The following is a 25,000-nucleotide window of genomic DNA, read 5'->3' on the forward strand; positions in this document are numbered from 1 at the left end:
TGGAAGAGGTCTACACTTTGGGAGCCAGTCTGACACCACACTCATGGAACTAGCACATTCAATGTGGCAGATTCACGTTCGCTTTTCTAAAATAACGCCTATAAGACTATATTATTATTATTATTACTTGCTAAGCTACAACCTTAGTTGGAAAAGCAGGATGCTTTAAGCCCAGGGGTCCTAATAGGGAAAATAGCCCAGTGAGGAAAGGAAAGAAGGAAAAATAAAATATCTCGAGAACAGTTACAACAATTAAATATTCCCTATATAAACTAAAAAAAAACTTTAACAAAACAAGAGAAAGAGAAATTAGATAGAATAGTGTGCCCGAGTGTACCCTCAAGCAAAGGAACTCTAACCCAAGACAGTGGAAGACCATGGTACAGAGGCTATGGCACTATCCAAGACTAGAGAACAATGGTTTGATTTTGGAGCATTCTTCTCCTAGAAGAGCTGCTTATCATAGCTAAAGAGTCTCTTCTACCCTTACCAAGGGGAAAGAAGCCATTGAACAATTAGAGTACAGTAGTTAACCTCTTGGGTGAAGAAGAATTGTTTTGTAATCTTAGTGTTGTCAGGTGTATGAGGACAGAGGAGAATCTGTGAAGAATATGCCAGACTATTCGGTGTATGTGTAGGCAAAAGTGAAGACATCCGCAGTACGTTATGATAAAAGAGTTGTCTTACAACATTACAGCTCTATAAATAACATTTTATTTTTCACCTGAGATTATAATTTGCGCAGTTTCCTTTTTCTTTGTTCGTTCTGAACCCTCTCCATTTACCAAACTGTTTTAGGGTTGTGGTGGCCTGGTGGTAGCGTCCTTGCATCGTGATTGCCGGGCTGGGGTTCGAGTCTCGCTCAGACTCGTTAGTTCCTTTGGTCGCTGCAACCTCACCGGTCTTGTGAGCTATGGATGTGGGGTGTTTTGGGGGAGCCTATAGGTCTACCTGCTGAGTCATCAGCAGCCATTGCCTAACCCTCCTTGGTCCTAGCTTGGATGGAGAGGGGGGCTGGGGAGCTGATCATATGTATATATGGTCAGTCTCTAGGGCATTGTCCTTCTTGATAGGGCAATGTCACCGTCCCTTGCCTCTGCCATTCATGAGCGGCCTTTAACCCTTTAAGACCGTTAATTCTTACAAGTCTATTTCATACACAATTAACCCTTTTACCCCAAAAATTACGTACTGGTACGTTTCACAAAAGCCATCCCTTTACCCCCACGGTACGTCCATGCAAAAAAATGCTATAAAAATTATTTTTTTTCATATTTTTGATACTTTTTTTGAAAAAATTCCGGCATTTTCCAAGAGAATGAGACCAACCTGACCTCTCTATGACAAAAATTAAGGCTGTTAGAGCAATTTAGAAAAAATATACTGCAAAATGTGCTGGGAAAAAAATAACCCCCTGGGGGTTAAGGGTTGGAAATTTCCAAATTGCCTGGGGGTTAACATGGCTGAAAGCCTAATAGTACAGTATTATCATAGGTAACGTCATTATTCCTAGTATTATTCTTATCAACATAAGAATAATATCCATTATAGATAATAATCATTACATATTGCTTTAAATCGCAAATGGAGAGCAAAGGGTGAACTGCAAAAGATATTATTATTATCATTATTATTATTATTATTATTACTATCCAAGCTAAAACCCTAGTTGGAAAAGCAAGATGCTATAAGCCCAGGGGCCCCAACAGGGAAAAATAGCCCAGTGAGGAAAGGAAATAAGGAAACAAATAAAAGAAGAGAACAAATTAACAATAAATCATTCTAAAAAAAAGTAACAACGTCAAAACAGCCATGTCATATATAAACTATTAACAACATCAAAAACAAATATGTCATATATAAACTATAAAAAGACTCATGTCCGCCTGGTCAACAAAAAAGCATTTGCTCCAACTTTGAACTTTTGAAGTTCTACTGATTCAACTACCCGATTAGGAAGATCATTCCACAACTTGGTAACAGCTGGAATAAAACTTCTAGAGATAATGGGATAACTAATAAAAAATGATCAACATGGAACATCATGATCAAACTAGAACATCATGATCAAATTAGAACATCATGATCAACATAGAACATCATGATCAAATTAGAACATCATGATCAACATAGAACATCATGATCAAACTAGAACATCATGATCAAATTAGAACATTATGATCAACATAGAACATCATGATCAAATTAGAACATCATGATCAAACTAGAACATTATGATCAACATAGAACATCATGATCAAATTAGAACATTATGATCAATATGGAACATCATGATCAAATTAGAACATCATGATCAATATGGAACATCATGATCAAACTAGAACATTATGATCAACATAGAACATCATGATCAAATTAGAACATTATGATCAATATGGAACATCATGATCAAACTAGAACATCATGATCAATATGGAACATCATGATCAAACTAGAACATTATGATCAACATAGAACATCATGATCAAATTAGAACATCATGATCAAACTAGAACATTATGATCAAATTAGAACATCTTGATCAACATAGAACATCATGATCAAATTAGAACATCATGATCAACATAGAACATCATGATCAAATTAGAACATCATGATCAACATAGAACATCATGATCAAATTAGAACATCATGATCAAACTAGAACATTATGATCAAATTAGAACATCATGATCAACATAGAACATCATGATCAACATAGAACATCATGATCAAATTAGAACATCATGATCAAACTAGAACATTATGATCAAATTAGAACATCATGATCAACATAGAACATCATGATCAAATTAGAACATCATGATCAACATAGAACATCATGATCAAATTAGAACATCATGATCAACATAGAACATCATGATCAAACTAGAACATCATGATCAAATTAGAACATCATGATCAACATAGAACATCATGATCAAATTAGAACATCATGATCAACATAGAACATCATGATCAACATAGAACATCATGATCAAATTAGAACATCGTGAGCAATATAATCATGATCAAGCTGAGTGTTGTAGTTTGTGGGTGGGAAATCCTTCAAAGGAAAGGATTTCTAGGAGTAAGTGAGTGGCTCAAAGGACTAGAATTACGCACAATGGACGCTCCTTTTCCTATTTACGCAGCGAAGGACGTTCTCAGAAGTATGTAGAAGGAAAGACTGGGAAAAAAACACAGCCACCAGAAAAATTGTAAAATGATGGCCTGATTAAAGAAATAGATGAATGATTCTTATATCTTATTTAAAATATTGACAAAGATATAATTATTTGAGATATTTTACAAAAAATAAAATTTTCCAAATCTCTCTATTCTGTGTTGTGGAATGATCTTCCTAATCAGGTAGTTGAATCAGTAGAACTTCAAAAGTTCAAATTTACAGCAAATGTTTTTATGTTGAACAGGTTGACATAGGTCTTTTTATAGTTTATATACGACATATCTGTTTTGACGTTGTTACGGTTTTTAGAATGATTTATTGTTAATTTGTTCCCATCATTTATTTATTTCCTTATTTCATTTCCTCACTGGGCTATTTTTCCCTATTGGAGCCCTTGGACTTATAGCATCTTGCTTTTCCTACCAGGGTTGTAGCTTGGCTAGTAATAATAATAATAATAATTTATGATAATAATAATAATAATAATAATAATAATAATAATGATGATGATAGTGACGGGTCGCGATGACATCAATCCTATATGAGCTGGATCCTTCAGAAGTATCCTTCTTAACGTCAAAGGACAGGATGCCACTTCGTCTGGGATTCCAGGGAGACAAACAATACTTTTGACTTGAGTAAATAAAAGAACGTTTTATCCTATCGTGAAGTCATCTTAACCAAACATTAGCCGACGTCCTTATGTAGGCTGTATTGTTTAAAAAACCGCAATTTTGATAGGAAATTCTCCGTAAAAATATACGTTCTCAGCCGTATTCCAGTGAAATAAAGGCGATCGTAATTTTTACCCTACTCTGTTATCATTTTCTACGGGTTGGTGACCGTAATATCACTCCTTTACGTCAATAAAGGCCTGTAATTGTTCAGTGGCCACTTTCCTCTTGGTAAGCGTAAAAGAGACTCTTTAGCTATGGTAAACAGCTCTTCTAGGAGAAGGACACTCCAAAATCAAACCATTGTTCTCTAGTCTTGGGTAGTGCCATAGCCTCTGTACCATGGTCTTCCACTGTCTTGGGTTAGAGTTCTCTTGCTTGAGCGTACACTCGGGCACACTGTTCTATCTAGTTTCTCTTCTAGTTTTGTTAAAGTTTTTATAGTTTAGCCTATATAGGAAATATTTATCTTAATGTCGTTACTATTCTTAAAATATTTTATTTTTCTTTATTTCCTTTCCTCACCGGGCTATTTTCCCTGTTGAGGCCCCTGGGCTTATATCATCCTGATTTTCCAACTAGGGTTGTAGCTTAGCATTTAATAATAATAATAATAATAATAATAATAATAATAGCAGTATCAGCTGAACTCGGCTGAGTCCCTGGTTAGGCTGGAGGAACGTAGAGAGTAGAGGTCCCCTTTTTTGTTTTGTTTCTTGTTGATGTCGGCTACCCCCCAAAATTGGGGGGAGTGCCTTGGTATATGGATGGAATAATAATAATAATAACAATAATAATAATAATGATAATAATAATAATAATAATAATAATAATAATAATAATAATAATATATCCGTTCTTAACAGTGTATATCTGTATATCTGCTTGCCCGACAGAAAGGGTAAACTTTTTTGTTTGCAGCAAATCATAGTTATTAAAAATTACCATGAAGGACTTTTGTCTGTCTACAAAAATTTGCATTAAAAATGGTTAAACTCTGGCAAAATTTATTCCAGGATTTTTACCGTTTTAAAAACGGATATATTGACGTTAAATAGTGATATTACAGCCACTAACCTGTAAAAGATAATAACAAAGTAAGGTAAAATTACGGTCTCCTGTATTTTACTGAAATAAGGTTGAGAACAGTATATTCTTACAAAGAATTTCAGATAAAAATTACGGTATTTTCTAACAGTGTAGAGAGTAAATACCAAGATAAAGAGATGAAATATAAATGGTCTGTCAAATCAAAGGAGTTGGTGGATCGCCTTTTGAAGGAGAGAAGATTTATGTATATAAGTCTGTAGGGGCAAGTCTTATCCCGTGAATTCCTTATTTGTCAAACATGGGAGATACCAAGTTTTCTTAGTTTGGATGTCTAAAAAATAGAATTAACCCTTTTACCCCCAAAGGACATACTGGTACGTTTCACAAAACTCATCCCTTTACCCCCATGGACGTACTGGTACGTTCTTGCAAAAAACTGCTGGTTACATTTTTTTTTTACATATTTTTGATAACTTTTTGAGAAACTTCAGGCATTTTCCAAAAGAATGAGACCAACCTGACCTCTCTATGATGAAAATTAAGGCTGTTAGAGCAATTTAAAAAGAAAAAAAACCCTGTGGGTTAAGGGTTGGAAAGTTCCAAATAGCCCGGGGGTAAAAGGGTTAAAATCATGATAGGCTCAAAAATATTTTTCACTCTCAAAGGCAAAATTGCCATCAGAATGGCTACGGGAATATTGACGAGAAAATTAATGGTTTTTGACATAGGAAAAATCTATTTTTGGGATCGAGCCATGTTGTCCTGATGGAAGTTCCTCATTGGCAGCTTCTACATATTTCTGTGAGTGTTATACCAGAGAAATTTTACCTTAGACGTATCAACAGAGTTCTGACTTCTCGTGCGAATATCCCTAGGGATATTCATGGTCACAAACTTTATAAGGCCTTGTAAATAAATCTATTATTATTATTATTATTATTATTATTATTATTATAATTATTTGCTAAGCTTCAACCCTAGTTGGAACAGCAGGATGCTATAAGCCCAGGGGCCTCAACAAGGAAAATAGCCCAGTGAGGAAAGGAAACAAGGAAGAAAAAAATATTTCAAGAACAGTAACAACATTTAAAAATATTTCCTATATAAACTATAAAAACTTTAAAACAAGGGACGTGTTAATAGAGTTAACCATGTCTCGAAGGATAGGGTAGAGGGAAGGATACTTGGGGCAAGAGAGCCGTTACAACTCCCGTTCTCAATGTGCTACAACTAACACGTTTCCCGTTGAACAATTCCCTTTTGCAGCGCCATCTTTGTCGTACTCTTGGAGAGTTTTTGCTTTTCTAAGTTTTTTGAGTGTTTTTTTTTTTTTTTTGGTCATGGATGAGATTCCTTGTAATAACGTTATGTCCCGATAGTAAAATGGGGTAGTTTGTAGCGCTACGGCCAACCGTCCTAATTTGCTTATTATCGCTCCGACTGTTATCTTGTATAGAATAAAAACGTTTGGAAATGGTCTACGGATCTTAAATATGTTGTGTAAGGGGGTTCGGGGGGAGGCGCCGCCCCCCTGGGTAAGGACACGGCTTTTAGCATAGGTTAGGTGGGTTTTTCAAGTTAGCTTCTCCCGTCGTACTCGTAGGTAAGGAAACTTTTGTGTAAGGGGGGGGGGGGCGGTCCGGGGTGGCGGAGCCCCCCTGGGTAAGGATAGGTAAGCATAGGTTAGGTGGGTTTTTTAAGTTAGCTTCTCCCGCCAAAATTGTTTTTAGAACGACGGCCACAGTTCAGAATATTCCCGTTTTCTACGGGATCTGGCCGTCACCCTACAAAGGCTCCGTAAAATGATAGCATAAAAGTCATTAGAATTTGCTTTTGAAATCTAAATCTAATATAACGGCCAAAAGGACAGGTAATATCGTAATAAGAAGTTTGATAAATTTGCAGATGAGACATTGAGAAATATTTCCTGGAGTTCAATAGCAATAGTTTATATATGACATGTCTGTTTTGACGTTGTTACTTATTTTAGAATGATTTATTATTAATTTGTTCTCTTCATTTATTTATTTCCTTATTTCCTTTCCTCACTGGGCTATTTTTCCCTGTTGGAGCCCCTGGGCTTATAGCATCTTGCTTTTCCAACTAGGGTTGTAGCTTGGATAGTAGTAATAATAATAATAATAATAATAATAATAAGGCACCCAAAATGGATACTGTCGTAAAATAAAAATCTAGAAAATTGAGCTGTTTCTAGAGCGTAAAATGCTAGATGCAACCCTTTTACCCCCAAAGGACGTACTGGTACGTTTCACAAAAGCCATCCTTTACCCCCATGGACGTACCGGTAGTCCTTGCAAAAAAATGCTATGAAAATTTTTTTTCATATTTTTGATAATTTTTTGAGAAAATTCAGGCATTTTCCAAGAGATTGAGACCAACCTGACCTCTCTATGACAAAAATTAAGGCTTTTAGAGCAATTTAAAAAACATATACTGCAAAATGTGCTGGGGAAAAAAATAACCCCTTGGGGGTTAAGGGTTGGCAATTTCCAAATAGCCTGGGGGTAAAAGGGTCCAAAATCAAATTGGTTGCCATAATGATAGTATGAGATCAGATTTATGAAGAAGCCAAGGCTAAAGTAATAGAATGAGCATTTCAACCATACCCAAGGTCTCCCCAGGTGACTACTGGATTGATAATCTGAAAGTTGAGCTCATGGCTATCACTATGACCTAAAGGCTTTTATCATATTAAACCATATGGTTTCTTTTTGTGAACTGTAGCTCTGGGCAGCAAGTTGTCCAGTCTGATGGTTTATGAAAAGGAGCCATGTCTGGTAAAGCATCATTTGCATTTCATAAAAACCTTTTATGCAAAGGGTTCGAAGCAAGGGGTACAATATCCTCATTTTATTCCTTGACCTGCCATATTGTCACAACAGCGCCTTGTAATGTTCTTTTAAAATCCACCGTGTCCTCACAAAATCTAAAGTGTCTTCTGCGCAATGTGTGAATCTACCTAGAACTATATCTGGGGACATTTATATTCCAGAGTTTTCTCTTATCTTTTTAAAAACACTTGATGGGATCTGGATTTCCAGTCTTGGAACCATTGGATAATCAGTATCTTTTTAAGAACGCTTGATGGGATCTAGATTTCCAGTCTTGGAACCATTGGATAATCAGTATCTTTTTAAGAACGCTTGATGGGATCTAGATTTCCAGTCTTGGAACCATTGGATAATCAGTATCTTTTTAAGAACGCTTGATGGGATCTGGATTTCCAGTCTTGGAACCATTGGATAATCAGTATCTTTTTAAGAACGCTTGGTGGGATCTGGATTTCCAGTCTTGGAACCATTGGATAATCAGTATCTTTTTAAGAACGCTTGATGGGATCTGGATTTCCAATCTTGGAACCATTGGATAATCAGTATCTTTTTAAGAACGCTTGATGGGATCTGGATTTCCAGTCTTGGAACCATTGGATAATCAGTATCTTTTTAAGAACGCTTGGTGGGATCTGGATTTCCAGTCTTGGAACCATTGGATAATCAGTATCTTTTTAAGAACGCTTGGTGGGATCTGGATTTCCAGTCTTGGAACCATTGGATAATCAGTATCTTTTTAAGAACGCTTGGTGGGATCTGGATTTCCAGTCTTGGAACCATTGGATAATCAGTATCTTTTTAAGAACGCTTGGTGGGATCTGGATTTCCAGTCTTGGAACCATTGGATAATCAGTATCTTTTTAAGAACGCTTGGTGGGATCTGGATTTCCAGTCTTGGAACCATTGGATAATCAGTATCTTTTTAAGAACGCTTGGTGGGATCTGGATTTCCAGTCTTGGAACCATTGGATAATCAGTATCTTTTTAAGAACGCTTGGTGGGATCTGGATTTCCAGTCTTGGAACCATTGGATAATCAGTATCTTTTTAAGAACGCTTGGTGGGATCTGGATTTCCAGTCTTGGAACCATTGGATAATCAGTATCTTTTTAAGAACGCTTGGTGGGATCTGGATTTCCAGTCTTGGAACCATTGGATAAACAGTATCTTTTTAAGAACGCTTGATGGGATCTGGATTTCCAGTCTTGGAACCATTGGATAAACAGTATCTTTTTAAGAACGCTTGATGGGATCTGGATTTCCAGTCTTGGAACCATTGGATAAACAGTATCTTTTTAAGAACGCTTGATGGGATCTGGATTTCCAGTCTTGGAACAATTGGATAATCAGGAACTTTTTAAGAACGCTTGGTGGGATCTGGATTTCCAGTCTTGGAACCATTGGATAAACAGTATCTTTTTAAGAACGCTTGATGGGATCTGGATTTCCAGTCTTGGAACCATTGGATAAACAGTATCTTTTTAAGAACGCTTGATGGGATCTGGATTTCCAGTCTTGGAACCATTGGATAATCAGGAACATTTTAAGAATGCTTGGTGGGATCTGGATTTCCAGTCTTGGAACCATTGGATAATCAGGAACTTTTTAAGAACGCTTGGTGGGATCTGGATCTCCAGTCTTGGAACCATTGGATAATCAGGAACTTTTTAAGAACGCTTGGTGGGATCTGGATCTCCAGTCTTGGAACCATTGGATAATCAGTATCTTTTTAAGAACGCTTGGTGGGATCTGGATCTCCAGTCTTGGAACCATTGGATAATCAGGAACTTTTTAAGAACGCTTGGTGGGATCTGGATTTCCAGTCTTGGAACCATTGGATAATCAGTATCTTTTTAAGAACGCTTGGTGGGATCTGGATCTCCAGTCTTGGAACCATTGGATAATCAGGAACTTTTTAAGAACGCTTGGTGGGATCTGGATCTCCAGTCTTGGAACCATTGGATAATCAGTATCTTTTTAAGAACGCTTGGTGGGATCTGGATCTCCAGTCTTGGAACCATTGGATAATCAGGAACTTTTTAAGAACGCTTGGTGGGATCTGGATCTCCAATCTTGGAACCATTGGATAATCAGTATCTTTTTAAGAACGCTTGGTGGGATCTGGATCTCCAGTCTTGGAACCATTGGATAATCAGGAACTTTTTAAGAACGCTTGGTGGGATCTGGATCTCCAGTCTTGGAACCATTGGATAATCAGGAACTTTTTAAGAACGCTTGGTGGGATCTGGATCTCCAGTCTTGGAACCATTGGATAATCAGTATCTTTTTAAGAACGCTTGGTGGGATCTGGATTTCCAGTCTTGGAACCATTGGATAATCAGGAACTTTTTAAGAACGCTTGGTGGGATCTGGATCTCCAGTCTTGGAACCATTGGATAATCAGTATCTTTTTAAGAACGCTTGGTGGGATCTGGATCTCCAGTCTTGGAACCATTGGATAATCAGGAACTTTTTAAGAACGCTTGGTGGGATCTGGATCTCCAGTCTTGGAACCATTGGATAATCAGGAACTTTTTAAGAACGCTTGGTGGGATCTGGATCTCCAGTCTTGGAACCATTGGATAATCAGGAACTTTTTAAGAACGCTTGGTGGGATCTGGATCTCCAGTCTTGGAACCATTGGATAATCAGGAACTTTTTAAGAACGCTTGGTGGGATCTGGATTTCCAGTCTTGGAACCATTGGATAATCAGTATCTTTTTAAGAACGCTTGGTGGGATCTGGATCTCCAGTCTTGGAACCATTGGATAATCAGGAACTTTTTAAGAACGCTTGGTGGGATCTGGATCTCCAGTCTTGGAACCATTGGATAATCAGGAACTTTTTAAGAACGCTTGGTGGGATCTGGATCTCCAGTCTTGGAACCATTGGATTATCAGGAACTTTTTAAGAACGCTTGGTGGGATCTGGATTTCCAGTCTTGGAACCATTGGATAATCAGTATCTTTTTAAGAACGCTTGGTGGGATCTGGATCTCCAGTCTTGGAACCATTGGATAATCAGGAACTTTTTAAGAACGCTTGGTGGGATCTGGATCTCCAGTCTTGGAACCATTGGATAATCAGTATCTTTTTAAGAACGCTTGGTGGGATCTGGATCTCCAGTCTTGGAACCATTGGATAATCAGGAACTTTTTAAGAACGCTTGGTGGGATCTGGATTTCCAGTCTTGGAACCATTGGATAATCAGTAGAGCAATCCAGACCTTGAAACATTTTTAATAAGATATTTAATTCTGTCTATTATTGTCAGACCAACAGCCACTTGAAGAGAGGTTTCACGCATGATGTGGAACAGTGAACTACACAAATGTCTAAATTATTTATCTGTGTGACTTGATGACATTAAAAGTTGAGTAACTCTTCACTTTTTTTCGCAATGATTTGACATTTTTACCTCATCCTGTTTTTGAATAGATCACATTTATCCCTATTACACCATTTGAAAAAAAACGTTTATGCTTCCTCTGGAATACACTCCGTCATGCCATGAGACAATGAGCTTCAAAATACCTAGGTTTGCTATTCGTTATTCATTCTTCGTGAAAAGGCAGCTGCCTCATTTAGATTGGCTAAATCTTTGTCTGTGTCATCAGTGCCAGGAAAAAATCCCTCAAGGAAAACGTCCCCTGAAGGAAAAAATTCCTCGAGGAAAACGTCCCGCGAAGGAAAAAATCCCTCGAGGAAAACGTCCCGCGAAGGAAAAAATCCCTCGAGGAAAACGTCCCCCGAAGGAAAAAATCCCTCGAGGAAAACGTCCCCCGAAGGAAAAAATCCCTCGAGGAAAACGTCCCCCGAAGGAAAAAATCCCTCGAGGAAAACGTCCCCCGTAGGAAAAAATCCCTCGAGGAAAACGTCCCTCGAAGGACAAAATCCCTCGAGGAAAACGTCCCCCGAAGGAAAAAATCCCTCGAGGAAAACGTCCCCTGAAGGAAAAAATCCCTCGAGGAAAACGTCCCCTGAAGGAAAATATCCCCAGAGGAAAACGTCCCCTGAAGGAAAAAATCCCTCGAGGAAAACGTCCCCTGGAGGAAAAAATCCCTCGAGGAAAACGTCCCCTGGAGGAAAAAATCCCTCGAGGAAAACGTCCCCTGGAGGAGAAAATCCCTCGAGGAAAACGTCCCCTGAATGAGAAAATCCCTCGAGGAAAACGTCCCCTGGAGGAAAAAATCCCTCGAGGAAAACGTCCCCTGAAGGAGAAAATCCCTCGAGGAAAACGTCCCCTGGAGGAAAAAATCCCTCGAGGAAAACGTCCCCTGAAGGAGAAAATCCCTCGAGGAAAACGTCCCCTGAAGGAAAAAATCCCTCGAGGAAAACGTCCCCTGAAGGAGAAAATCCCTCGAGGAAAACGTCCCCTGAAGGAAAAAATCCCTCGATGAAAACGTCCCCTGGATGAGAAAATCCCTCGAGGAAAACGTCCCCTGAAGGAAAAAATCCCTCGAGGAAAACATCCCCTGAAGGAAAAAATCCCTCGAGGAAAATGTCCCCTGGAGGAAAAAATCCCTCGAGGAAAACGTCCCCTGGAGGAAAAAATCCCTCGTGGAAAACGTCCCCTGGAGGAAAAAATCCCTCGTGGAAAACGTCCCCTGAAGGAAAAAATCCCTCGTGGAAAACGTCCCCTGAAGGAAAAAATCGCTCGAGGAAAACGTCCCCTGAAGGAAAAAATCCCTCGAGGAAAACGTCCCCTGAAGGAAAAAATCCCTCGAGGAAAACGTCCCCTGGAGGAAAAAAACCCCTTTTTATTTTTGGGGAATTTTCTTATATATATTTGTGGACGAGCTATTGAAAATATAGTCAGTACTATACCTTTGGATTTCCTAGTTCAAAATCACTCCTATTGTTCTTTTAATTTCCTTATTTCCGCATAGTCTTGGGGCAAGTATTAAGAAATGGGCTCCGGGGGTTTTTTAGTATTCAAATATGGGAGAGGTCTCTTTTTCGTTTTTTGTGCTGATTATGAATATGATGGGTGATAAGCTCAACGGCTGTTAGGAAGGCCAAAATCAAGATGGCCGCATAATTATTATTATTATTACTTGCTAGGCTACAACCCTAGTTGGAAGAGCAGAATGCTATAAGCTCAGAGGCTCCAACAGGGAAAATAGCCCAGTGAGGAAAGGAATCAAGGGAAAATATATCTTACGAACCGTAACAACATTGAAATAAATATTTTTTAAATAAACTATAAAAACTTTAACAAAACAAGAGGAAGAGAAATAAGATAGAATAGTGTGCCCGAGTGTACCCTCAAGCAAGAGAACTCTAATCCAAGACAGTGGAAGACCATGGTACAGAGGCTATGACACTACCCAAGACTAGAGAACAATGATTTGATTTTGGAGTATCCTTCTCCTAGAAGAGCTGCTGACCATAGCTAAAGAGTTTCTTCTACTGATGGTGCAGAGGTCATAATACAGAGGTCTAGAAGTGTTGTATTGGAATGTGATTAACGAATTAAGATTATGATGAGCTCAAATATAGATTGGTTTGGAAGCCATTATGGCAACCATATTGGCAGCTGAAATCTTGATCATGATATAGGAATTTTTTTTTTTCTACATTGCTTTTAGAGGTATTATTACTAAACGTTCACCAATAAAAGGGTATGCAATAATGGTCAAGGATGATCTATGTATCTGAGAGGTTGAGGTCAGTGACGTCAACGGGAAAGGTCACTGGATTCAAAGGTCAAAGTTCAAATTTCAAAATTTCTTCGTCCAGTTATTGTATGGTAATTATGCAAATTTTAAACATTTTAAAAGAATATTATTGAGTCTATCACCATTTTGATTCATTTTCTAGAGACTGAAACTAGGAAAACGAGACATATACCATGCTTACATATACTGAAGGAAACAGCAGAATGAAACTTGCCGCCACACAATTTTTAAAAACTTGAAAAGAATCTGTTAAAAAAATGCTTTCATGACAAAATTTGAAAAGATGTATTTTTTCAGTTACTGAGTTGATGAAAATTGCTTATAGATTGCCTCCGATCCGAAGAGAAAACATCTTTAGATAGCTTTCTATGTGTCTTCAGTCACAGTCTTCAGGGGCATTTGTTGTGAATCCAACTGACGGTAGTTTCAATAAACTTGTACAACATATTTTAAATCACCTTACTTCACTTCACTTCCACTCCCAGGTAGGCTTTCAGCCTGTCAGTGGAATCAGTTGTCTTCTCCATTCAATTCTGTTTTCAAAAATTCCCTCTCTTCTCAGCTGTTCAATTGTTGGCATGTTGTTCTTTGTCAGAATCTCTTCAATTCCATCCCTCCAGCGTTTACCTGGTCTACCTCTTGATCTCCTCCCACCAGGCGTCCAGTCCCACCTCCTCCTTGCAATTCTATTTCCATATTTTAAATAGTTGTGTTTGATAAGAAGTTACTTTGTAACTGAAGAAGCTTCAGCAAACAGTTTAAAAGGTAAAAATGGTAAATGGCATAGAAGATAGCTAGGTTGGTAGCGTCGCGGGCTTCTGTTTCAGAGGGCCCGAGTTCGCGTCCCTACCAGGACGTGGATACTGTGTGACCTTCTACGGGGGGGGGGGGGGGGGGAGTACCCCAGGGTGGTGCCTAGGGGGAGGTTAGAGAAGTGATAGTCCCTGCTGGCTTATGGTCGCCCGAGCAGAATGATGTAGATGGTCTGAGTGGAGACCTAAAACCCGCAAATTTTAACTTTAAGATGTTACCAGTTGATTACCATAAGCAAGTTTATGATAAGCTACAAAAAACGTACTTGGAGATTATCCCAAGAAAAAAAATACAGGAGCAAGTATACGCAATTACACTTTATGTAAAATCTGATTGTTTCTTCTGTTATATAAGAGAAACAAATAATGAGACACTTCGCATAGTAGCGACTGATAACGCAGGAGAAAAATAATTTGAACAAGGCTGTGCAGCCGAGTAAAACTGGAAAATTATGTGTCAGACTTAATGCTGTGGTTAACCCAATGGATACTACTGCTAGAGAGTTATGGGGTCCTTTGACTGACCAGACAGTACAACATTGAATTCTTCTCTCTGGTTACGGTTCATTTTCACTTTGCCTACACATAAACCGAATAATCTGGCATGTTCTTTATAGATTCTCTTCTGTCCTCATACACATGATAATACTGAGATTACCAAAAATTCTTCACTCAAGTGGTTAACTACTGTACTCTAATTGTTCACTGGCTACTTTCCTCTTGGTAAGGGTAAAAGACTCTTTAGCTATGGTAAGCAGCTCTTCTAGGAGAAGGACACTCCAAAATCAAACCATTGTTCTCTAGTCTTGGGTAGTGCCATAGCCTCTGTACCATGGTCTTCCACTGTCTTGGGTTAGAGTTCTCTTGCTTGAGGGTACACTCGGGCCCACTATTCTATCTGGTTTCTCTTTTTCTAGTTTTGTTAAAGTTTTCATAGTTTATATAGGAAATATTTATTTAAATGTCATTGTTCTTAAGATATATTATTTTTCCTGGTTTCCTTTCTTAATTGAGCTATTTTCCCTGTTGGGGCCCCTGGGCTTCTAGCATCCTGCTTTTCCAACTAGGGTTGTAGCTTAGCAAGTAATAATAATAATAATAATAATAATAATAATAATAATAATAATAATAATAATGCCCATGCAATAGATGTCGTTAAGAAAGAGACAGCTAAAGATGATAGTGGTAAAGTAGATACTAATATTGCACATACTGCATCTACAACTGAATTCATTGAATCATTAACAGAAGCTTTAGATGAGGGGAAGGCTTTTGATATGCGAACTTTGGAAGCCACATCTAAGCCCCTTTGGCTTTGCTGATGATGTCAGTGAAGGCAAAAGGATGAATCGAAAGCAACTCGAGAATTTCATAGAGTTATCAGCGGACGGCATTGAGATGAATCATCGTAAATGAGTGATTGAACCACTGTGTCAGTTAAAAGTATGAAGGATGCTTTCTTGGAAAATATTGAATATGAAACTGATGACACGGTTCTAGGAAAATATCCCCCCGAGGAAAAATCCCCCAGGGAAAATATCCCCCCAGCAATAATTCCCCGCAGGAAAAAATCCCCCCGTAAAGTAAAAGATAAAAACATGTATCATTAAAGTAATATATTATATTTTCATAAAACAAATTAAAATATCATTAAAGTAATATATTATATTTTCATACAACAAATTAAAATATCATTAAAGTAATATATTATATTTTCATACAATAAATTATAATATCATTAAAGTAATATATTATATTTTCATAAAACAAATTAAAATATCATTAAAGTAATATATTATATTTTCATACAACAAATTGAAATATCATTCAAGTAATATATTATATTTTCATACAACAAATTAAAATATCATTAAAGTAATATATTATATTTTCATACAACAAATTAAAATATCATTCAAGTAATATATTATATTTTCATACAACAAATTAAAGTATCATTAAAGTAATATATTATATTTTCATACAACAAATTAAAATATCATTAAAGTAATATATATTTTCATACAACAAATTAAAATATCATTAAAGTAATATATTATATTTTCATAAAACAAATTAAAATATCATTTAAGTAATATATTATATTTTCATACAACAAATTAAAATATCATTAAAGTAATATATATTTTCATACAACAAATTAAAATATCATTCAAGTAATATATTATATTTTCATAAAACAAATTAGAATATCATTAAAGTAATATATTATATTTTCATACAACAAATTAAAATATCATTAAAGTTATATATAATATTTTCATACAACAAATTAAAATATTAAAGTAATATATTATATTTTCATAAAACAAATTAAAATATCATTAAAGTAATATATTATATTTTCATACAACAAATTAAAATATCATTCAAGTAATATATTATATTTTCCTGCAACAAATTAAAATATCATTAAAGTAATATATTATATTTTCATACAACAAATTAAAAAATCATTAAAGTAATATATTATATTTTCATACAACAAATTAAAATATCATTAAAGTAATATGTTATATTTTCATACAACAAATTAAAATATCATTCAAGTAATATATTATATTTTCATACAACAAATTAAAATATCATTAAAGTAATATATTATATTTTCATACAACAAATTAAAATATCATTAAAGTAATATATTATATTTTCATACAACAAATTAAAATATCATTAAAGTAATATATATTTTCATACAACAAATTAAAATATCATTAAAGTAATATATTATATTTTCATACAACAAATTAAAATATCATTCAAGTAATATATTATATTTTCATACAACAAATTGAAATATCATTAAAGTAATATATTATTTTTTCATACAACAAATTAAAATATCATTAAAGTAATATATTATATTTTCATAAAACAAATTAAAATATCATTCAAGTAATATATATTTTCATACAACAAATTAAAATATCATTCAAGTAATATATTATATTTTCATACAACAAATTAAAATATCATTAAAGTAATATATTATATTTTCATACAACAAATTAAAAAAAAGTCGAGATATAAAACAAAATGACAACATAATCTATAATGTAATTAAGCATGATTCAAAACCTAAGATTAAAAGATAAAAAGTAAGAGTTTGTCAATTACTATTAATTTAGAAACTAAGATTAAAAAGCTATTCCTTTAAAAAAAAAACTACAATTGAACGATTTTCCAAATCATCTATAACATTTTTAATCCGTAGAGCAGTGTTCTTATATGTTTCATCAGCACTCGAGGATGAACAGCAAGGAACTGAGTGACATAAATTTCCTATAAAGCCTATTTTTTTCATATACAATGTATGAAAGTCCAAATGTTAGAATGGAAACAACCAATAAAGCAAAACTTCGATGCCAACCTTCCACTGCATTATTCACTCCTGAATAATCAGCTCTTCTAGGAGAAGGACACTCCAAAATCAAACCATTGTTCTCTAGTCTTGGGTAGTGCCATAGCCTCTGTACCATGGCCTTCCACTGTCTTGGGTTAGAGTTCTCTTGCTTGAGGGTACACTCGGGCACTCTATTCTATCTGGTTTCTCTTCCTCTTGTTCTGTTAAAGTTTTTATAGGTTATATAGGAGATATTTATTTTAATATTGCTCTTCCAGGAGGACACTCCAAAATCAAACCATTGTTCTCTAGTCTTGGATAGTGCCATAGCCTCTGTACCATGGTCTTCCACTGCCTTGGGTTAGAGTTCTCTTGCTTGAGGGTACACTCGGGCACACTATTCTATCTGGTTTCTCTTCCTCTTGTTCTGTTAAAGTTTTTATAGTTTAAATAGGAAATATTTATTTTAATATTGTTATTATTCCTAAAATATTTTATTTTTCCTTATTTCCTTTCCTCACTGGTCTATTATCCCTGTTGGGGCCCCTGGGCTTATAGCATCCTGCTTTTCCAACTAGGGTTGTAGCTTAGCATTTAATAATAATAATAAAAAAAATAAAAATACATACTCCAAACACTTACGTCAAATCTTGCGGGTCTCCTGAAGCTTCGAGTTGCTCTGCCGATATAAGTGTCTTCAAAATAATCCAGTACCTCATTTGATTCTTCAGGTAAAATATTCTGAAATGACCTCAAAAACTTCAGCTACTTTATCTGGTATATCCTGAATCTTTCTATAAATATTCTGGCTAAAGTGGAAGAATCGCCCTTTGATTTCCGTTTAAGGAAATACTATTAACCCTTTTACCTCCAAAGGACATACTGGTACGTTTTACAAAACTCATCCCTTTACCCCCATGGACGTACCGGTACGTCCTTGCAAAAAAATGCTATAAAATATTTTGAGAAAATTCAGGCATTTTCCAAGAGAATGTGACCAACCTGACCTCTCTCTGACAAAAATTAAGGTTGTTAGAGCAATTAAAAATATATAATGCAAAATGTGCTGGGGAAAAAATAACCCCTTGGGGGTTAAGGGTTGGAAATTTCCAAAGAGCCTTGGGGTAAAAGAGTTATGATGCTATTCATCAAAGCCTTTTTTTTCAAAATCTACCATAATTCCATTAAATTAACCATCTCATCAGTATTTTGAGGCACAGGAAGTGAATTGTGGTGGCTTCGTTGTCTACACTGTCGAAGGTTTTTTTCTCAAATGGCTTACTGTCGGGAGACTTGCTGAAATACTTTTCATCTTTCATCCATACCCTTGTACCAACCGTGTTTCACACAATTGTACATGATTCCTTTTGTATATATTATGCTTGTATCTTCGCTCCTCCCTCGCACTAAAACGAACATGAAAATTCAAGTCTGGTTTTTCCTCTGTAATATTGTCTGTCTTGTGAACTTGTTATGTCCTGTTGCCTTGAGGTTTTGTATATAAGGAGAGTGTTGTACAATAATATAACTCAGTCGTTTCCAATCTGCCTTTGAGTTCACACCCTTACTCGGCGCCGTCACACCCTCAACGCCCTGAGAAATTCGTTGATGAGTCTCTTGTATATCTCTAGCTCTTCTCTTCATGTCTTGCAGTGCTTTAATATTTTCTATTCGGTTCACATTTAGGCCATGTGTATGCTCATACAATTTACTGAGTACTTCATTGTCTTACACTTTTACTTTGGCTTTGCTTTGTGACCTCGAACGCCGTTGTTGGCCAATTCCTTTTGGTTTCAGATAAACATGGCCTTCATAAACTATTTTCCTTCCACCTCTGTTAGAGCTAATAAATTCCATTGGGTTAAGGATTTCATATATTTTCAGACATAAATACAGTGGTAAGATATGGCGAAGAGTTCGCTTGGAAGCATCTTTGCTAACAGACTGATAAGATAAGGCTGGAAAAGAAGCCATAACACAGAAAACTAATGAGAGAATTAGTTTTAAAGTTTCCTAACTGAAGTATTTAACGTAAGATGAGTTATTTCACATTTTAAACAAGTTCTATTCTGAAGTAGTTTGTTTTATTTCTCCTGGTTTAAAAGTCTCCAGATGAAAGTTTTTTTAAGTATTTAAAGGAAACCGTTTGCATAAATGAGCAATCTACTCTTTTAAGCACTCAATGTTCTTCAATTTTATTTCATTTCAATTTCCCTATTGAAAGCTTTTGCTTGTATATATACATTTAAATTTGGTGTTGAGGAATTTTTTCCTCCGGGGTGTTATTACTGGGGGGGATTTTTTCCATGAGAGATTTTTTCCTCGGGGGATTTTTTCTTCGGGGGATTTTTTCTTCGGGGGATTTTTTCTTTGGAGGATTTTTGGGGATTTTTTCCTTGGGGATTTTATCTTCTGGGAATTTTTTCCTCCGGGGTGTTATTGCTGGAGGGATTTTTTCCATGAGAGATTTTTTCCTCGGGGGATTTTTTCTTCGGGGGATTTTTGGGGATTTTTTCCTCGGGGATTTTTTCCTCCGGGGTGTTATTGCTGGAGGGATTTTTTCCATGAGAGATTTTTTCCTCGGGGGATTTTTTCTTCAGGGGATCTTTTCTTTGGAGGATTTTTGGGGATTTTTTCCTCGGGGATTTTTTCCTCCGGGGTGTTATTGCTGGAGGGATTTTTTCCATGAGAGATTTTTTCCTCGGGGGATTTTTTCTTCAGGGGATCTTTTCTTTGGAGGATTTTTGGGGATTTTTTCCTCGGGGATTTTTTCCTCCGGGGTGTTATTGCTGGAGGGATTTTTTCCATGAGAGATTTTTTCCTCGTGGGATTTTTTCTTTGGAGGATTTTTGGGGATTTTTTCCTCGGGGATTTTATCTTTGGGGGATTTTTTCCTCCGGGGTGTTATTGCTGGAGGGATTTTTTCCATGAGAGATTTTTTCCTCGGGGGATTTTTTCTTTGGAGGATTTTTGGGGATTTTTTCCTCGGGGATTTTATCTTCGGGGGATTTTTTCCTCCGGGGTGTTATTGCTGGAGGGATTGTTTCCATGAGAGATTTTTTCCTCGGGGGATTTTTTCTTCGGGGGATTTTTTCTTTGTAGGATTTTTGGGATTATTTCCTCGGGGATTTTATCTTCTGGGAATTTTTTCCTCCGGGGTGTTATTGCTGGGGGAATTTTTTCCATGGGAGATTTTTTCCTTGGGGGATTTTTTCTTCGGGGGATTTTTTAACTCCTTATAAATATAAAATTTTCAATATCAGTGAGGAAAGGAAATAAGGAAATAAATAAATGATGAGATTCACGATTGAGTTTATCAGTATAACTCTGAACTTACTTATGGTTACTACACTTTTTAAGACATTTTAATTGGAGTAGGACAATCATCATCACCATGTTAGCATAATCACACATTTTAATTCAATTTATTACAGATTTTGATGATGATTTAAGGTAGCCTACCACCGTAACATTTTGGGTAGGCCTAGCCTTGCTAGACACTCGCCAACCTATTGAATTCTGGGGTGCCAACTCTTCTAGAAATTCATTCATGTATTCATTGATTCCTATCGACATTCTAGAATGAAATTTAGGTTTTCAAAAGAATAAATACTATACTATGTTCCTCAAAGTAGCATTTATTTAAATAACCAAGTAAAATAATAAGATTTCCACACTTGAACTGGCCAAGTAGGCCTTTTAGTAGAATTTATTTAAATAACCAAGTAAAATGATAAGATTTCCACACTTGAGCTCGCCAAGTAGGCGTACCATAATTGCAGTATTGAGAACTATAAATGAATTTTGATATTTATCAAAGAGGATACTTGTAAATTATTGTTCCGTCAGTACAAATATTTTTTTTATTCTTTTATTTTTTGAGTCTCATGGACAATGTTTCGTTAATCCTTTTTTAAGTAGCCTATAATTCAAGTCAATTTTGTATATAAATTTATCTGTTCACATGATTTTTTAATCTTGATATAGGGGTGTGGTACTTCAGCTGATTAACCCTTTTACCCCCGGGCTCTTTGGAAATTTCCAACCCTTAACCCCCAGGGGGTTATTTTTTCCCAGCACATTTTGCATTATATATTTTTTAAATTGCTCTAACAGCCTTAATATTTGTCATAGAGAGATCAGATTGGTCTCATTCTCTTGGAAAATGCCTGAATTTTCTCAGAAAATTATCAAAAATATGAAAAAAAAAAATTTTATAGCATTTTTTTGCGAGGACGTACTGGTACGTCCATGGGGGTAAAGGGATGAGTTTTGTGAAACGTACCAGTACGTCCTTTTGGGGGTAAAAGGGTTAAACCAGGAAGAGATAGTTATCCTTCCTAACGCCTTGAACTGGTTCTGGCTGGCTGTCTGGCTACGCTTATGTGTATCTGAATCTATCTAATTACTGCATCTCTATTGAACAGTGGTGCCACATATGGGGATTTATCCCTACATTTGGGAATTTATCCCTAGATTTGGAGATTTTTGAATGACTGATGACGATATTCTGTACATATTTCTATAAAGGAGAAACAGAGATGAGTAAACCTTTATATTATTGCAATTAGTTTACTTGGAATTACATGAAGTATAAGTGAGTAATTTTTATATTAGTAAAACATACATGATCAGAAGAAAATACATTTCTGGAAATGGGGATTTTTTGTGTGGTTTTGGGGATTTTTCATACATGATCAGAAGAAAATACATTTCTGGAAATGGGGATTTTTGTGTGGTTTTGGGGATTTTTTCATACATGATCAGAAGAAAATACATTTCTGGAAATGGGGATTTTTGTGTGGTTTTGGGGATTTTTCATACATGATCAGAAGAAAATACATTTCTGGAAATGGGGGATTTTTGTGTGGTTTTGGGGATTTTTCATACATGATCAGAAGAAAATACATTTCTGGAAATGGGGATTTTTGTGTGGTTTTGGGGATTTTTCATACATGATCAGAAGAAAATACATTTCTGGAAATGGGGGATTTTTGTGTGGTTTTGGGGATTTTTCATACATGATCAGAAGAAAATACATTTCTGGAAATGGGGGATTTTTGTGTGGTTTTGGGGATTTTTCATACATGATCAGAAGAAAATACATTTCTGGAAATGGGGGATTTTTGTGTGGTTTTGGGGATTTTTCATACATGATCAGAAGAAAATACATTTCTGGAAATGGATTTTTGTGTGGTTTTGGGGATTTTTCATACATGATCAGAAGAAAATACATTTCTGGAAATGGGGGATTTTTGTGTGGTTTTGGGGATTTTTCATACATGATCAGAAGAAAATACATTTCTGGAAATGGGGGATTTTTGTGTGGTTTTGGGGATTTTTCATACATGATCAGAAGAAAATACATTTCTGGAAATGGGGATTTTTGTGTGGTTTTGGGGATTTTTCATACATGATCAGAAGAAAATACATTTCTGGAAATGGGGGATTTTTGTGTGGTTTTGGGGATTTTTCATACATGATCAGAAGAAAATACATTTCTGGAAATGGGGGATTTTTGTGTGGTTTTGGGGATTTTTCATACATGATCAGAAGAAAATACATTTCTGGAAATGGGGGATTTTTGTGTGGTTTTGGGGATTTTTCTGTGGTTTTGGGTATTTTTCATCATGAGTTTTAGGGATATTTAGACTAACCCATCTGGCAACACTGCTATCGAAGTCTTCAGTCAAGAATGATGGCATCGATATGTTTCGAAAGACGTTCTATTCTCCGAAGTGGAAAGTGAGATGCTGTTGTTATTCGAAGCACACAGATATAATCCTGTAAGATAAAATAATGCGAAAATTATTAGTTTTATTATTACTAGGTAAATAAAACCCTATTTGGAAAAGCATAACTTCAAAAGTTCAAAGTTGGAGCAAATGCTTTTTTGTTGACCAGGCGGACATGAGTCTTTTTATAGTTTATATATGTGACATATTTGTTTTTGACGTTGTTAATAGTTTATATGTGACATGTCTGTTTTGACATTACTTTTTTTAGAATGATTTATTGTTAATTTGTTCTCTTCAGTTATTTATTTCCTTATTTTCTTTCCTCACTGGGCTATTTTTCCCTATTGGAGCCCCTGGGCTTATAGCATCTTGCTTTTCCAATTAGGGTTGTAGCTTGGATAGTAATAATAATAATAATAATAATAATAATAATAATAATAATAATAATAACAGGGAAAATAGCTCAGTGAGGAAAGTAAATAAGAAAATAAACTACGAGAGAAATGATTTGCAATATGAAATATATTAAAAACAGTAACAATATTGAAATAGATCTTCCAGTTATAGATTATAAAATATTAAACAAAACAGAGGAAGAGAAATAAGATAGAATAGTGTACCCTCAAGCAAGAGAACTCTAACCCAAGAGAGTGGAAGACCATGGTACAGAAGCTATGGCACTTTCCAAGATTGGAGAACAATGGTTTGATTTTGGAGTGTCATTCTCCTAAAAAGAGCTGTTTACCATAGCTAAAGAGTCTCTGCTTCCCTTACTAAGAGGAAAGTAGCCACTGAATGATTTTAGTGTAGTAGTCAACCTCTTGAATAAAGATGAATTGTTTGGTAATATAAGTGTTGTCAAGTGGATGAGGACAGAGGAGAATGTGGAAAGAATAGGCCAGGCTATTCGATGGATGTGTAGGCAAAGGGAAAGTGAGCAGTAACCAGAGAGATGGATCCAATGTAGCACTGTCTGGCCAGTCAAAGGACCCCATAACTCTCTAGCGATAGTATCTCAACGGGTGGCTGGTGCACTGGCCAACCTACACACAATATATCAGATTTGTTACTATTTCCATAATGGCAATCTGAAAACAGCCTTTATTATTGCATTCCTCAGGCTTCCCTTCGGTCACGTGACTCAAACGAACTCACCTGTCTGCTTGTGGCGGATTGTGCAGGACTGGGAGCCCAGTTCCTTGCTGATCACGAAGAGTCTGGGGTCGTTGGAGGCAGTTAACCCCAGTCCGTTGCCTGTTCCACTCTGGTTAGGATTAAAAGTTGAAATTTATACTATTATTTTTTTCTTCTATTCAATATCATTGTCAGCATTAGACATTAATAGTGAGCATATCTCTGATTTGTTAGTGTCATCATTATTATCACCATACTGAATATTCTTATTACTATTATCAAAATTATCTAAACGAGAATTTCTTATAAGGTCAGGAGCACACTAGCGACTCTGTGGCGCCACAAAGCCACAGCATCATGTGGCGGGGATGTGGTCTCCCATAGGTTTCCATTGTTTTCAAGTTTTGTCGCGCAAACTAGCGACTGTGGCTCTCTGTCGCTCATCCCCGCCACAGGCGTGGCGTGGCTTCGTGGCGCCACAGAGCCACTAGCATGCTCCCGGCCT

The 25,000-nt window shown here is 36.1% G+C and overlaps 1 protein-coding gene across 1 annotated transcript in view; it reads right to left on the bottom strand.

The window, feature by feature from the left end:
• The window catches only part of LOC137637414 (uncharacterized), a 31,996-nt gene extending 12,729 nt beyond the window's left edge, over positions 1–19,267 (bottom strand). The window contains exons 1-2 of the mRNA XM_068369612.1: positions 19,142–19,267; positions 18,266–18,364 (exon numbers count right to left, since the gene is read on the bottom strand). Of these exons, the coding sequence (XP_068225713.1) occupies positions 18,266–18,364; positions 19,142–19,267 (225 nt within the window). The remainder of the gene's footprint in view (positions 1–18,265; positions 18,365–19,141) is intronic.
• Between the last annotated feature and the right edge of the window lie 5,733 nt (positions 19,268–25,000).

Source organism: Palaemon carinicauda, unplaced genomic scaffold (assembly GCF_036898095.1).
Source record: "Palaemon carinicauda isolate YSFRI2023 unplaced genomic scaffold, ASM3689809v2 scaffold72, whole genome shotgun sequence".
Taxonomy (NCBI): domain Eukaryota; kingdom Metazoa; phylum Arthropoda; class Malacostraca; order Decapoda; family Palaemonidae; genus Palaemon; species Palaemon carinicauda.